A 14171-nucleotide genomic window follows, 5' to 3' on the forward strand; every position below is an offset into this window, starting at 1 on the left:
AGGATGGTCTCGATCTCCTGACCTCGTGATCCACCCGTCTCGGCCTCCCAAAGTGCTGGGATTACAGGCTTGAGCCACCGCACCCGGCCGAAGGTGGTTTTTAAAAAAATTTTTAGCTGGGTGTGGTGACTCACACCTGTAATCCCTGCACTTTGGGAGGCTAAGGCGAGTAGATCACTTGAGGCCAGGAGTTTGAGACCAGCCTGGCCAACATGACAAAACCTCATCTCTACCAAAAAATACAAAAATTAGCTGGGCATGGTGGCAGGCACCTCTAATACCAGCTACTCAGGAGGCTTAGGCCGGAGAATTGCTTGAACCTGGGAGGCAGAGAATGCAGTGAGCTGAGATCGTGCCACTGCACTCCAGCCTGGGTGATAGAGTGAGGCTCTGTCTCAAAACCAAAAAATAAAAATATAAATAAAAATAAATTTTACACTATTTCCTTGGTATAGGATAAACTTCATATGTAACTTTGTACGATAAATGTAATGATTTTTTTTTTAAGATGGAGTCTTGTTCTGTTGCCCAGGCTGGAGTGCAATGGCACGATTTGGCTTACTGCAACCTCCCCCTCCTGGGTTCAAGCAGTTCTCCTGCCTCATCCTCCTGAGTAGCTGAGATTGCAGGCATGCACCACCACACTCAGCTAATTTTGTAATTTTAGCAGAGACGGAGTTTCACCATATTGGCCAGGCTGGTCTTGAACTCCTGACCTCATGATCAGGAGCCTCAGCCTCCCAAAGTACTGGGATTACAGGTGTGAATGTAATGATTTTTTTAAAGAAAAACATGGATGTAAAGAAAGTAAAGCTTCATTTTAAACAGTTACGATGGTAACAAAACTCAAAGGAGCAACTAAAGCAGTGCTGCAACTACTTTTGTCTGTCTTAGTAATTCTCTGCTTAGTGTACATTCATACCCACTCCCAACCATTTTGAGATAAATTTGTGTGAAAACATGATTTATGAAATAAACATAAGTGCTGAAAAAGTTATTCAAGTTTCTCCTTTTAAACAATCTTGTAACAACAGAAAAAGCCTTGGTCAGGTATGGGGGCTCATGTCTGTAATTACAGTACTTTAGGAGGCCAAGGCAGGAGGATCACTTGAAGCCCAGGATTTGAGACCAGCCTGGGCAACAAAACAAGACCTTGTCTCTACCAAAAAAAAAAAAAGAGAGAGAAAGAAAAAATTTAAATTAGCCAGGTGTGGTGGTGCAAACCTATAGTCCCAGCTACTTGGAAGGCTGAAGCAGGAGGATCACTTGAGCCCAGGAGTTTGATGCTGCAATGAGCCATGCCACTGCACTCCAGCCTGGGTGACAGAGAGCCCACCTCTAAACAAAAAAAGACAAAACCCTTATAAAATTGATCTGGACAATGATGGAGTGTAGACGACTGTAAAAACCTGAGCTACAGAAATTGCTCCTAACGCAGTCCATGACTGAAGAACAGAAAAGTACTATATCATCCATCAAATTTAAATAACTGACATAATGCCTAAAATTTCCCCTTACCATCATTCTTTATGGTTAAAAAGGAATTCTCAAAGTGTGTTCACATCCAAAGATATTAATAAGCATATAGAAGAGAAAGGATTAATGGTCAGGACTGGGAAACAATGGGTTAAACAAAAGATAGTATTTTCTTTACTGCAGGTCTTCTCAACCTTTTAATTTGGTTTGTTCAAAGTGGAATTCACAATGCCAGTAAGGAAATTTGGTTCTGCACTGTATCATACGCAATGAGGTAGAACCCTCTCTGGTATTTTGGGAATTATTTCTTGAACATATTTTTGAAAAGTCTGGCTCAAGATATTGTCTGCAAATGGCAGTTAATATACAAGTATGTTTCATTGCAGAAGGGCACCTAACAAACAGTCTACTGACATTTAACTTTTCCTTTAAATTTATAATTTTGCAATTATGTTAATCTCTCAATTGTTAATGACTGAGCAATGAGGGCATAACTTATCCAATCTGAGCAAAATGTACTTTAGAGATGAAGAGTGCATGAGTGTTGTGGCATCATGGTGGTTACACTGATTAATTCAGAGTTCTAATGATTCTCAGTTACCAATTTTTTTTTTTGACAGTTTTTAAAACAGTGAATTGACATTTAGATTATCATCATACACTATATACAATCAGTGGTTTCCAGAGTGATGACAATTCAGTGGGCTGCAGTGTTTATTAAAGATAATGTAGGCCGGGTGCAGTGGCTCATGCCTATTATAATCCCCGCACTTTGGGAGGCTGAGGCGGACAGATCACCTGAGGTCAGGAGTTTGAGAGCAGCCTGACCAACATGGAGAAACCCTGTCTCTACTAAAAATACAATAGCCAGGTGTGGTGGTGCACACCTGTAATCCCAGCTACTTGGGAGGCTGAGGCCAGAGAACTGCTTGAACCCGGGGGGTGGAGATTGCAGTGAGCCGAGATTGCACCTCTGCACTCCAGCCTGGGCAACATGAGTGAAACAAATAAAAAAAGATAATGTATTAGAAGACAACAGACAACACTGCATATAGAAAAGGTAAGTATTTCTTGGGAACATTTGTTTTTCTATGAACAGCTTTGTACACAGTAACTTAGTTTTGAGGTCTTGAGTTCTGAGAATACTGTGCACCAGATGCTTGGAATCACAGAAGAACTGTAGGCATTGATTGCTGCTCCAATATATTATTCTCACTCACCTTCACTCACTGAACACCATTAACTTCTTCTGACGGTCATTAATTTCTGACCATCAGTCCTCATTCAACAACATTCTAATTAATAAGTTTAAATTATTTAAAGCTGTTTTTATCTGTCATTTGTGTCCATTATATACTAATATATTACATTTATTGCCACTATAGTATCTGTTCCTTAAAGCATAGAAGGAAAGCATAATTCACACATTAATAGTTTTCAAAATCACTGCATGCACAAACATATCTGGTAATTAACTGTTAACTGGCTTTTGAGTGTTTTACATTATTCAGAAATCCCTGATAGAAGTCATTTAGGTGGTTTAAGTTGAATTCAAATTGAAATTGGTTAGGATTTTTTAATGAACTGAAAACATACTATTTTTCCTATGTAAAATAATGGGGCCAAATAAAAATAATACAAATAAAAAATAAAATAATGGCTCACACTTGTAATCCCAACACTTCAGGAGGCTGAGGTAGGTAGACTGCTTGAACCTAGGAGTTTAAGACCAGATGAGGCAACATAGTGAGACCCCATCTCTAAAAAAAATTTTTTTTTAACTGAGCCAGGCATGGTGATAAACAGCTATAGTGACAGCTACTTGGCAGGTTGAGGTTGGAGGACTGCTTGAGCCTAGGGGTCAAGGCTGCAGTGAGCTGTGATTGTGCCACTGTACTCCAGCCCGAACAAGGACAGCAAGACCCTGTCTCAAAAAAAAAAAAAAAAAAAGAAAAGCCAAAAAGCTAAAAAAATGGAATGTGGGCTCTGAGATCTGGGTCTCTAAAAATTTACCATTCAGTATATCAGAAATGGGTTAGATTCAAATGAGGAAAAACTGTAGTCGGTAAATTTTGTTTATATTTCCATTTAAGGCAAATACATAAAAACAACAGCCCTAAAGCAATTTCTGCAAGTTTCTTTCTGGTATTATCTGATGCTGCAAAACTGATGTGCTCTGAAGTCCTTCATACTTTTACTACACTCGAAAGGTTTTGTTCTAAGATAAAGTATCTGTTGTTCTAAAAGGGATACATGGTAAGAGAATGGTTGCATCTTTTTATTGTAATCATAAACTATTCCCACCATTTGAGTTCTCCAACAGTATGTAATGATGATAATTGCAATCATTTAAAAAATAAATATCAGATACTATCCAAAGGGAATTATATGTATTTAATTATAATTTAGTCATTGTAATACAATTACAGAATTTTACAAATAGAAAAAAACACACAAATAAATATATCTGATTTCAGTTAGGATATGGTGAAATGGAGATGATGCTTAATAAAGGATATAATTCGGCATTATATTCTCGGGTTTATAGAGATGTTAATTATTTATAAGGGGTTTCTGAAATTATTCTGCATCCATGTTAATACAGGCCTTCTAAGAACGAGTAGATTCTGAGCAGAAGCAAAAGGATGTCCCACATTCAGTACAGATATGAAATAGATGATGAAGATTTTCTTATATTTAATCACATTTAATCACATTCAAGGCTTTCTCAATTATGAAGCCTTATATGTTGAGTAAGTTGTGAAGGACGTCTAAACTCTTTACCACACTGGACACATGTATAGGGTTTCTCACCAGTGTGGATCCTTTGATGCAGAGTAAGTTCTGAGCCACGACTAAAGCCCTTCCCACATTCCTTACATTCATAGGGTTTCTCTCCAGTATGAGTTCTCAGATGTTCAGTAAGGTGTGAGCCACGAATAAAAGCCTTCCCACATTGTTTACATTCATAAGGTTTTTCACCTCTATGAATTCTCTGATGTTCACTAAGTTGTGAGCCATATATAAAGGCCTTATCACATTCCTTACATTTGTAGGGCTTTTCACCTGTATGAATTCTTTGATGATATGTAAGTTGTGTAGCACGAACAAAAGTCTTCCCACATTCCTTACATTCATAATGTTTCTCACCATGAATTTTCTCATGTTGAGTAAGATAGGCAACACGAATAAAGGCCTTTCCACATTCCTTACATTCAAAGGGTTTCTCACCTGTATGAATTCTCTGATGTTCACTAAGTTGTTTGCCACAAATAAAGGCCTTTCCACATTCCTTACATTTGTAGGGCTTCTCTCCGGTATGAATTCTTTGATGTTGAGTAAGATTCGAATTAGAAATAAAGGCTTTCCCACATTCTTTGCATTTATAGGGTCTCTCACCTGAATGAACTCTCAGGTGGTAAGTAAGTTGTGAGCCACGAAAAAAGGCCTTCCCACATTCTTTACATTCATAGGGTTTCTCACCTGTATGAATTCTCTGATGTTCATTCAGTTGGGAGGCACATAAAAAGGCTTTCCCACATTCTTTACATATGTAAGGCTTTTCACCAGTATGAACTCTCTGATGATATGTAAGGTGTGAACCAAGAATAAAGGCCTTTCCACATTCCTTACACTCATAAGGTTTCTCCCCACTATGAATTCTCTGATGGTAAGTAAGCTGAGAGCCAAGAATAAAGGCCTTCCCACAATCCTTACATTCATAGGGTTTCTCACCACTATGAATTCTCTGATGAAGAGTGTATTGTGAACAATAACTAAAGGCTTTTCCACATTTCTTACATTCATATGGTTTCTCCCCTGTATGAACTCTCTGATGTTCAGTGAGCTGTGAACCACGAATAAAAGCTTTCCCACATGTGTTACACTGATAAGGTTTTTCATTAGTATGAATTTTCTGATGTTGAATGAGATCAGAACTGCGACCAAAGGCCTTTCCACATTCCATACACTCATAAGGTTTCTCACCAGTCCGAATTCTCTGATGTTGCATATAGTTTGGCTTTTTGCTAAAGGTGTTCCTGTGTTTCTTAACTTCAGAGCATTTTTCTATATTATGATTTTTCTCATGTTGAATAAGGCATGACAGGTAGCTGAAACCTTGTCTACATTCCTTACATTTGTACAATTTTTCCTTGGTGGGAATTATCCGATGAAAAGTAGAAGAGGTTAAATGGCTTTCAGTGGCCCTTTCTTCACAGGTAATTTTGACACACATGTAAAGCCCTTCCTGACTTGCTTCTTGACCCTCTAAGTTGCCTTTGCACTCCATATTGTCTCCAAGACCATTGTATTGAAGGTGATGGTTGATAAGTTTCCCCATATTCTCCCACTGGAATGATTCCATTTCATAAATTTCCTTTTCTGGAGATAATTCTTTGGTTGCACGACTGGATTCCAAGTCTGTAGAATAACAAGAAAACAAATTCCTGCTTTTGTTTACAAGGAGAAATAAAAATTCTATGGTAAAAATGATAGATGAAAATAATTCTCATAAGAATAGAATGGCTTAAACAGTACAGAAATATTTTGTGCCATTTGCTCTTTAAAGGCACAAGGAGAGAATAAAAAGGAGAGCTTATAGGAAAGAAGGTAATTAGAAAAATAGGTTAAGTCAGTGGTTCTCAAACTTTGGAATGGCTTAGAAACACCCAGGAGGCTTATAAAATAGTAATAAAAACACCCTCTTGAAAACAGATGTCTAGCTGGATATACAATCTATCAACAAATCCTATCAGCTCTCCTGTGAAAATTAAGAATCTGACCACCTCCACTACCACCATCCTAGGCCAAGTCACCCATCTCTCATTGTCATAACCTCTTAGCTGGTTTCTCTGCTTTCATCCTTGCTTCTATGATCTATTCTTCATACAGCAGCCAGAGGAATTCTTTCAAAATGTGGTTTATATCATGATTCCCCTGCTAAAAATCTTCCCCATTAATAGTGTGCCATCTCAGGATAAAATCCAAAGTCCTTAATATGGCTCACAAGACCCTACATGAACCTGCCCGTGGCCACCATTCTTATGTCATCTCCCCACCTTGGCCACTTTTCTGATATCATCACCTACCACTCAGCTAATTATTCATTTGGCTCTGGTCATAATGGCCTCCTTGGTGTTAAAAAGTGTCAAGCATACGCCTCTCCGTTTACAGTTTTGCTTTTAGAATGCCCTTCCTCTAGATATATGCATGGCTTGCTCCCTCATTTCAGTTTTCTGCTCAGTTGTCACATTATCAAAATATCCAACACACAATTGTACCTATATTGCATTTTTCACTAATGGATGTACCATTTCTAAAGTTTGACTACTGTCTGTCTGTCCCATGCTTAATCAAAGCAGGGACTTCATTTCATATACTGCTTTATCTCTAGTGCCTAACATCATTACTTACACATTGTTGGCATTCAATATTTGTCAACAATTTTTAAAACGTAAATGTTCCTTTATTCATAAATCTCCTTAGATGCTTCTCATACAACACAAAGTTTGAGAATAGAGCTAATAATCTTTCAGTGGTTTACCCTCGTACTTGGAACAAAATCCAAATTACTATTCATGGCCTACAAGCCCCTTTTATGATCCAATTCTTTCTTAAATTTTGCCAGCTTCTTCAAAATTACCTTTTAAGCCTCATTTTGAGCCACTGCTATCTTCAGGAACAGTGTTCTAATCTTATTGGCTTGATTTAAGCTCCAAGAACATGTCAAATTCTTTCCCATTTTAGATTTTCCATATGCTGTTCCATCTGCCAAGAATGCTGTCAAAGTGGCCACCTCCTTTGTGTGTGAAATGTCCTAGCTTAAATGTCAGCTGCTGAGAAAGACTGTCCTGGATCACTTTAATTAGGTCCATGCCATGTATTTTCTATACCTGTAATTTATTCCTAATTCTTGTTTGAATTTTTGCAATTCTAAAATTTCATTTATTTATCTGTTGATCTTTCTAATCCTGAAACTCTACATGTGTAGGGAGAAAATGAATGTTTTATTATATAGCTAGTCCCCAGAACACAGTATACATACAATGTTTTATTTCTTTAATATAGTTTTTCACATCTTTCTTTCCACGTCTTACTTGGAAAGAAAAATGTTCTTATATTTCCCAAATGTTCTTATATTTCCCAAAGAAGTACCTCAAAATGTCCTGTAAATAGTGAAAAGTTTACACAATAAAGGTGTTATATCATTCTGAACAAAGAAGTTGGGAAACAAGTGTACTTTTCAAAGCAGAGAAACCTATCTGATGTAACTGGATCAGCAGGCACAGGGTCTCTGACCACTGTATATAGGTTGTAGAATAACAGAGACTGGTAATGGGAAGAAAAATAAATACACATCAGTAAGTTCAAATTTAAACAGTCTTAGAAATAAGCCTCTGAAACTTGAGAGAACACACTTTTGCTGAAAAGCAAAAAGAAACTGTAGAAACAAAAGCAACTACCCCCCGCCCACCTGCCATATGCACAGCACAGCTCGGTTTAACACCAATTCATGTCAGCAACATATCATGGAAAAAGACAGACCCTGCTTTTATTTTGTTTCTTTCATAGAAGAACAATATGGTTTATAAAACACTTTGAAAGAAATCAATGGGCTTATGGTGATTAAGCGAACACTATAAGGAATCAAATAAATTTAGCTGGGACCCAAAACAGCTACCTATGTGCTAGTGCCCTAATAAAAATGGGAAGGAATATAAATCTAATATGATTCTGGGGTAGGAAGCACTATGAGAACACAGGAAGGTGCTACACAGAAATCTAGAGGAATAAAGAAAAAGTTAGGATTAGAATATGAAAGTCTCAGAACTGTACCCAGAATGAGGAGTACATATAAAAATGTGTTCAATTAACATTTAGCAGTCTTTTTATTGTCATTAATGAAAAACTATATGGTGAAAAAAGGGAAAACTGCAAAAGGGGTGATGAGTGAAGACAACAAAATGGAGTCTGAAAAGGAGTCATCATTTTAGGAGGTTTCTTTTATTCTAGCCCCCATCAAGTCCTACTGAATGTATCTCCTAAGTAGCTCTTGAATCTGTTACCTTATCACCAACACCACTGCTGACACTCAGGAAGCCCAAAGCATCTTTTTTTTTTTTTTTTTTTGAGACAGAGTCTCGCTCTATCATTCAGGCTGGAGTGCAGTGGCGCCATCTCAGCTTGCTGCAACCTCTGCCTCCAGATTCAAGCAATTCTGCCTCAGCCTCCTGAGTAGCTGGGATTACAGGTGTGCACCACCATGCCTGGCTCATTTTTGTATTTTTAGTAGAGATGGGCCTTCACTATGTTGGCCAGGCTGGTCTCAAATTCCTGATCTCAAGTGATCCACCTGCCTCGGCCTCCCAAAGTGCTGGGATTACAGGTATGAGCCACTGCGCCTGGCCCCAAAGCATCCTGAACCACAACAAAAACCTACTCAGTAATGTTACAAGACCCTTTGTTCTAATCTCCATCTGGCAGACAGAATGGAATAGTAAATATGAAAATCACATTATGTCACCATCTTAAGATTCTTTTTTTTTTTTTTTGAGACGGAGTCTCGCTCTGTCACCCGGGCTGGAGTGCAGTGGCCGGATCTCAGCTCACTGCAAGCTCCGCCTCCCGAGTTCACGCCATTCTCCTGCCTCAGCCTCCCGAGTAGCTGGGACTACAGGCGCCCGCCACCACGCCCGGCTAGTTTTTTTGTATTTTTTAGTAGAGACAGGGTTTCACCGTGTCAGCCAGGATGGTCTCGATCTCCTGACCTCGTGATCCGCCTGTCTCGGCCTCCCAAAGTGCTGGGATTACAGGCTTGAGCCACCGTGCCCGGCCCCATCTTAAGATTCTTCAACAGCCTGTAAATATTTGGGGGATAAAATCTGAACTCTTCTGCAGTATTTTTCAAATTTCTTTTGACTGCAACCTCATAGAAAGAAATACATATTATGACAGTACACACACAAACATAAAACAAGGATATCATAAAATTCTCTTTGCTATATGTATTATATATTCATATTTTGTTATTTTATCTCCTGTTTTATTAAAAACAACAAGTGCTGCTTATAACCTTCTAGGTCGTATTCACAACCTCTAGCAGTTTCTGCCTGGCCTGGCTCCAGTCAGCCTCTCCAACTCCCTTGTGGCACCTCTGCCTCACTAGACTCCAGCTGTGAAGGCCTTCTCTCAATACCTCATATACACCAAGCTCCATCCTCCTATGGTCTTCAGTATACTGTTACTTCTGCTAGGAATGCTCTTCCCTCTTCTCTCCACCCTCAGTCTCCTTACCTGTTTTTCATTCTTTCAGGGCTCACCTGAAACTTCATGTACCATTGCACTTCCTGAGAAGCTGTCCCCAATCCCAGGCTCCTAACAATGCTGTTCCAGTCAGTAATCTCTCTTCTGTTAAGACAGCCACTCCACCCACTGCAGTTTACAAGCAAAGCCTCTATAGCTCTGGGTGCTGGTAAGACCTCCACATCCTGCTATTAAGGCTGGCTTCTCCATGGAGATCTCAATTTTCATAAGCTCTTAGTGTCAAAGCCCTACTATCCTTAACTTATAAAAGGAATAACCATCCACCTTCCCCTAAAAGACCACTAGAGGCCAATCCTGTAATGCCTGATATCTCTGACTTATCTCAATACTCTTAGAAGCCTTGGTTTCCTGGGTCCTTGGTCATCCATGTCCTACTTCACTTATCCCATCCATGTCCTACTTCACTCCAAACTATGCCTTTTGGAATTCATCGTGTACTTTCTACAAAATCCTCTACAACCTCTGCCCCCACTTTGATTATTTTCTTCACCTTCTTGATCCTATTGAAACTTTGAGCACACTACTTGGCCGGAAACAATGTTTTCCTTCATGTCTTTCCCTCCGCCTTGCTTCACCTAACCTCTCCCAAGATAGACATAATTACAGCAAGTCAACACCAACTCACCAAGGAATCAGATATACAAAAAAAATACTCAATGTTAATTTTTCTTTTTTTTTTTTTGAGACGGAGTCTCACTCTGTGCCCCAGGCTGGAGTGCAGTGGCGCAATCTCGGCTCACTGCAAGCTCCGCCCCCCAGGTTCACGCTATTCTCCTGCCTCAGCCTCCTGAGTAGCTGGACTACAGGCGCCCGCCACCGCGCCCGGCTAATTTTTTGTATTTTTAGTACAGACGGGGTTTCACCGTGTTAGCCAGGATGGTCTCGATCTCCTGACCTCGTGATCCACCCGTCTCGGCCTCCCAAAGTGCTGGAATTACAGGCGTGGGCCACCACGCCCGGCCGATGTTAATTTTTCTACAAATATTCCTAATCATGACATTTACCGTCATAGAACTAATTGTATTCTATGGTCTCCTTGAAGCAACTCTAATTCAAACTCTAATTGTTATTACCCAATGAGAAAGCCAGACAGAACGATTAAACACAGGACTTTCATTTCCTGTTTTATACTCTGATTGGCTCTTTACCCCTACTCATATAATTAATCTATATCTAAAATACCATGGATTCATTAAATATTTTAATAACCTACTATTGAATTCAAATACTAGCAAACTCCTGAACAGTCTCCTATAAATAGAAGGCATTATAGCATTCATAGTAAAAAAAGAAAAAAACAAAAAAACCCACCCCTTTATATCCTCCATCTTTGATTACCAAAAGCATATGTAGAAGCCCCAAATGCTGCACCCACAGTTCTTGCAGCCACATTACTAAAATTAATAGGCTGTGGCGTAATACAAATTACTCTAATTTTAAATCTACTAAAAGTATATAGCCTATTCATTTCTAATATCACTATGAGGAATAATTATAACAAATTCTATTTGTTCATACTAAACAGACTTAAAATCATTGTGTATTAATCTGTAGCTCATACAGCATTACTAATTATAGCGTTTCTCATCCAAATGCCATGAAGTTTTATAGGAGCCACAGCCCTAATAACTGCCCATGACCACACAACATCAAAATGATTTTGCCTTACAAATTCAAACTACAATTCTGGCACGGTGGCTCATGCCTGTAATCCCAGCACTTTGGGAGACTGAGGTGGGCGGATCACCTCAGGTCAGGGGTTTGAGACCAGCCTGGCCAACATGGTGAAACTCCATCTCTGCTAAAAATACAAAAATTAGCTGGGGATGGTGGCAGATGCCTGTAATCCCAGCTACTTGGGAGGCTGAGGCAAAAGAATCGCTTGAACTTGGAAAGTGGAGGTTGCAGAGAGCTGAGATCACACCACTGCACTCCAGCCTGGGTGAGAGAGCGAGACTTCATCTCAAAACAAACAAACAAACAAAAACCAAATTCAAACTATGAACAAATCCATAGCCAAACCAGATACAAGGTTCCCCAACTTATGATACTTAGACTTACGATTTTTCAAATTTACCATGGTAAGAAAGCAATACACATTCATTATGCTTCTTGACTTACCAAGGGAGTTACATAGAATGACTTACAATATTTTTGACATTATCCAGAAGTAACCCCAACGTATGCTGAGAAGCATCTGTACTATTAGCTTGCAGACTACAGACATTATTTCCTTTAACAGAAACGTGATAAGTATGGGCTAGCCTAACTGACCTAGCCTTTTGCAACAACTTTTTGGCTCCTAAGGCCAACAGATTACTTCTAATCTTTAAAAGTTCAGAAAGCCACATTGTTATATATGGAGGCCTGAGTTAGCAGTTGACAGCCTTACTAGCAACTATTAACCTGAATGGAGAATTATTTGAAATTGTATCATTATTTTTATGATCTAATTTGCCATTATCCAAATAGGACTGATGTACTAATTATGGCCATATAGTCCCTCTATCAATCACATCACAATGAGAAAAATTCACATATCGCATTAATAACATCAAACCATTATTCACATGAGAAAATACTCTCATATTTATACATCTTCTACCTCTATTACTCCTGTCACTTAACTCCAAAATTATTCCAGGACCCATATTTTGTAAATATAGTTTAAATAAAACATTCAGTTGTGAATCTTATACAGAAGCTTAAAACCCTTTACGGTAGTTCCCGAAGGTTTTACTTTGTGTGGTTTCAGATACTCATAGTTAACTGAGGTCCAAAATATTAAATGGAAAATACCAGAAATAAACAATTCATAAGTTTTAAACTGTGCCATTCTGAATAGCATGATGAAATCTCACACCATCCTACTCCATCTTGCTCAAGACATGAATCATCCCTTTGATGAGCATATTGTCTAATTTTGCCATTATCCAAAAAGGATCTGCCTATTAGTCACCACCCAGTAGCTATCTCCTTTATCAGATTCAAAAAACACATTATATGTATGGCTCAGTACTAGCTCTGGTTTCAGGCATCCACTGGGGGAGCCTTGGAATGTAAAAAAATACTCATTTGCCACCAGCCTATTTCCAACCCCAATATTTACTCATTCAGGGCAAGCAATAATTATTTCAAACTGACACTGAATGACTATTCAAACTTTAAAACTGACACTCAGCTTCAAGTCAGACTAATATTTGTACCAGTAGCTTCTTTCATCACGATTAATTATAGAATCTTCAATGTGATATATACTTTCAGATCAAAATATTAATCAATTACTTAAGTCCATACTTATATTCCTCACAACCATACTAATATTGGCTAATGCTACCAACTTCTTCCAACTCTTTTTTTTTCTTCCAACTCTTTATTGGATGAAAAACAATAGAAATTATATCATTTTTACTTACTAGATGATGATATGGCCTAACAGACACAAATAGAGCAGCCTCCAGGCAATTTTATATACAAGTATTGGAGATATTGGATTCCTATTATCAGCATCATGATTGTTACACTCAAACACATGAGAATTCCAAAAAATTTCCATACTCAACCCCAACCGTGACACTCTCTCATTAATTAGGCTTCTCCTGGCAGCAGCAACTGGTAAATCTGCCCAATTTGGTTTTCACCCATAACTACCATCAGTGACAGAGGGCTTGACATCAGTTTTAGCCTTACTTCATTCCAGCACAATAGTTGTAACAAGAATTTTCTTATTAATACACTTTTATCTACGAATAGAAAATAAAACACAGTGGGGTGCAGTGGTTCACAGCTATAATGCTAGGACTTTGGGAGGCTGAGTCAGGAGGATCGCTTGGACCCAGGAGTTCAAGACCAGCCTGGGCAACACAGTAGACACAGATCTTGTGTCTACAGAAATAAATAAAATAAAACAAAATAAAATAAAATCAGCCATGCATGGTGGTGCACACCTGTAGTCCCAGCTACTCAGGATGCTAAGGCAAGAGGATCACTTGAGCCCAAGAGCGTGAGGCTGCAGTGAGCTGTGATTTTGCCATTGCACTCCAGTCTGGGCAACAGAATGAGATCCTGTTTCAAAAAAAGAAAAAGAAAAAAGAAAGTAACAAAACTGTTTAGGTGGTATTACCACTTCATTCACAGCAATCTGTGCCGTAACACAAAATAACATTTAAAAAAATCATTTGCCTTTTCTACCTCAAACCTAGGTCTCCTAATTGTCACTAGTGGCATTAATCAACCACATTTAGCATTTTTTCCACATCTGTATGCATGTATTCCTGAAACATACTTTTTCTATGCTCTGGATCCATTATTCATACCCTGAATGATGAAAAATATTCTAGAAAACTAGGAGGCCTATTTAAAACTATACT

The 14171-nt window shown here is 38.6% G+C and overlaps 1 protein-coding gene across 3 annotated transcripts in view; it reads right to left on the minus strand.

Annotated features, from left to right (window-relative positions):
* Positions 1-3846: 3846 nt before the first annotated feature.
* ZNF571 (zinc finger protein 571) overlaps positions 3847-14171 on the minus strand; it is a 29919-nt gene continuing 19594 nt past the window's right edge. For all 3 annotated transcript variants that reach the window (XM_011952360.1, XM_011952361.1, XM_011952362.1), the window contains one exon: positions 3847-5898. In XM_011952360.1, the coding sequence (XP_011807750.1) occupies positions 4205-5898 (1694 nt within the window). In that variant the 3' untranslated portion in view covers positions 3847-4204. The remainder of the gene's footprint in view (positions 5899-14171) is intronic.

Source organism: Colobus angolensis, unplaced genomic scaffold (assembly GCF_000951035.1).
Source record: "Colobus angolensis palliatus isolate OR3802 unplaced genomic scaffold, Cang.pa_1.0 Scaffold34, whole genome shotgun sequence".
NCBI classification, from domain to species: Eukaryota; Metazoa; Chordata; class Mammalia; order Primates; family Cercopithecidae; genus Colobus; species Colobus angolensis.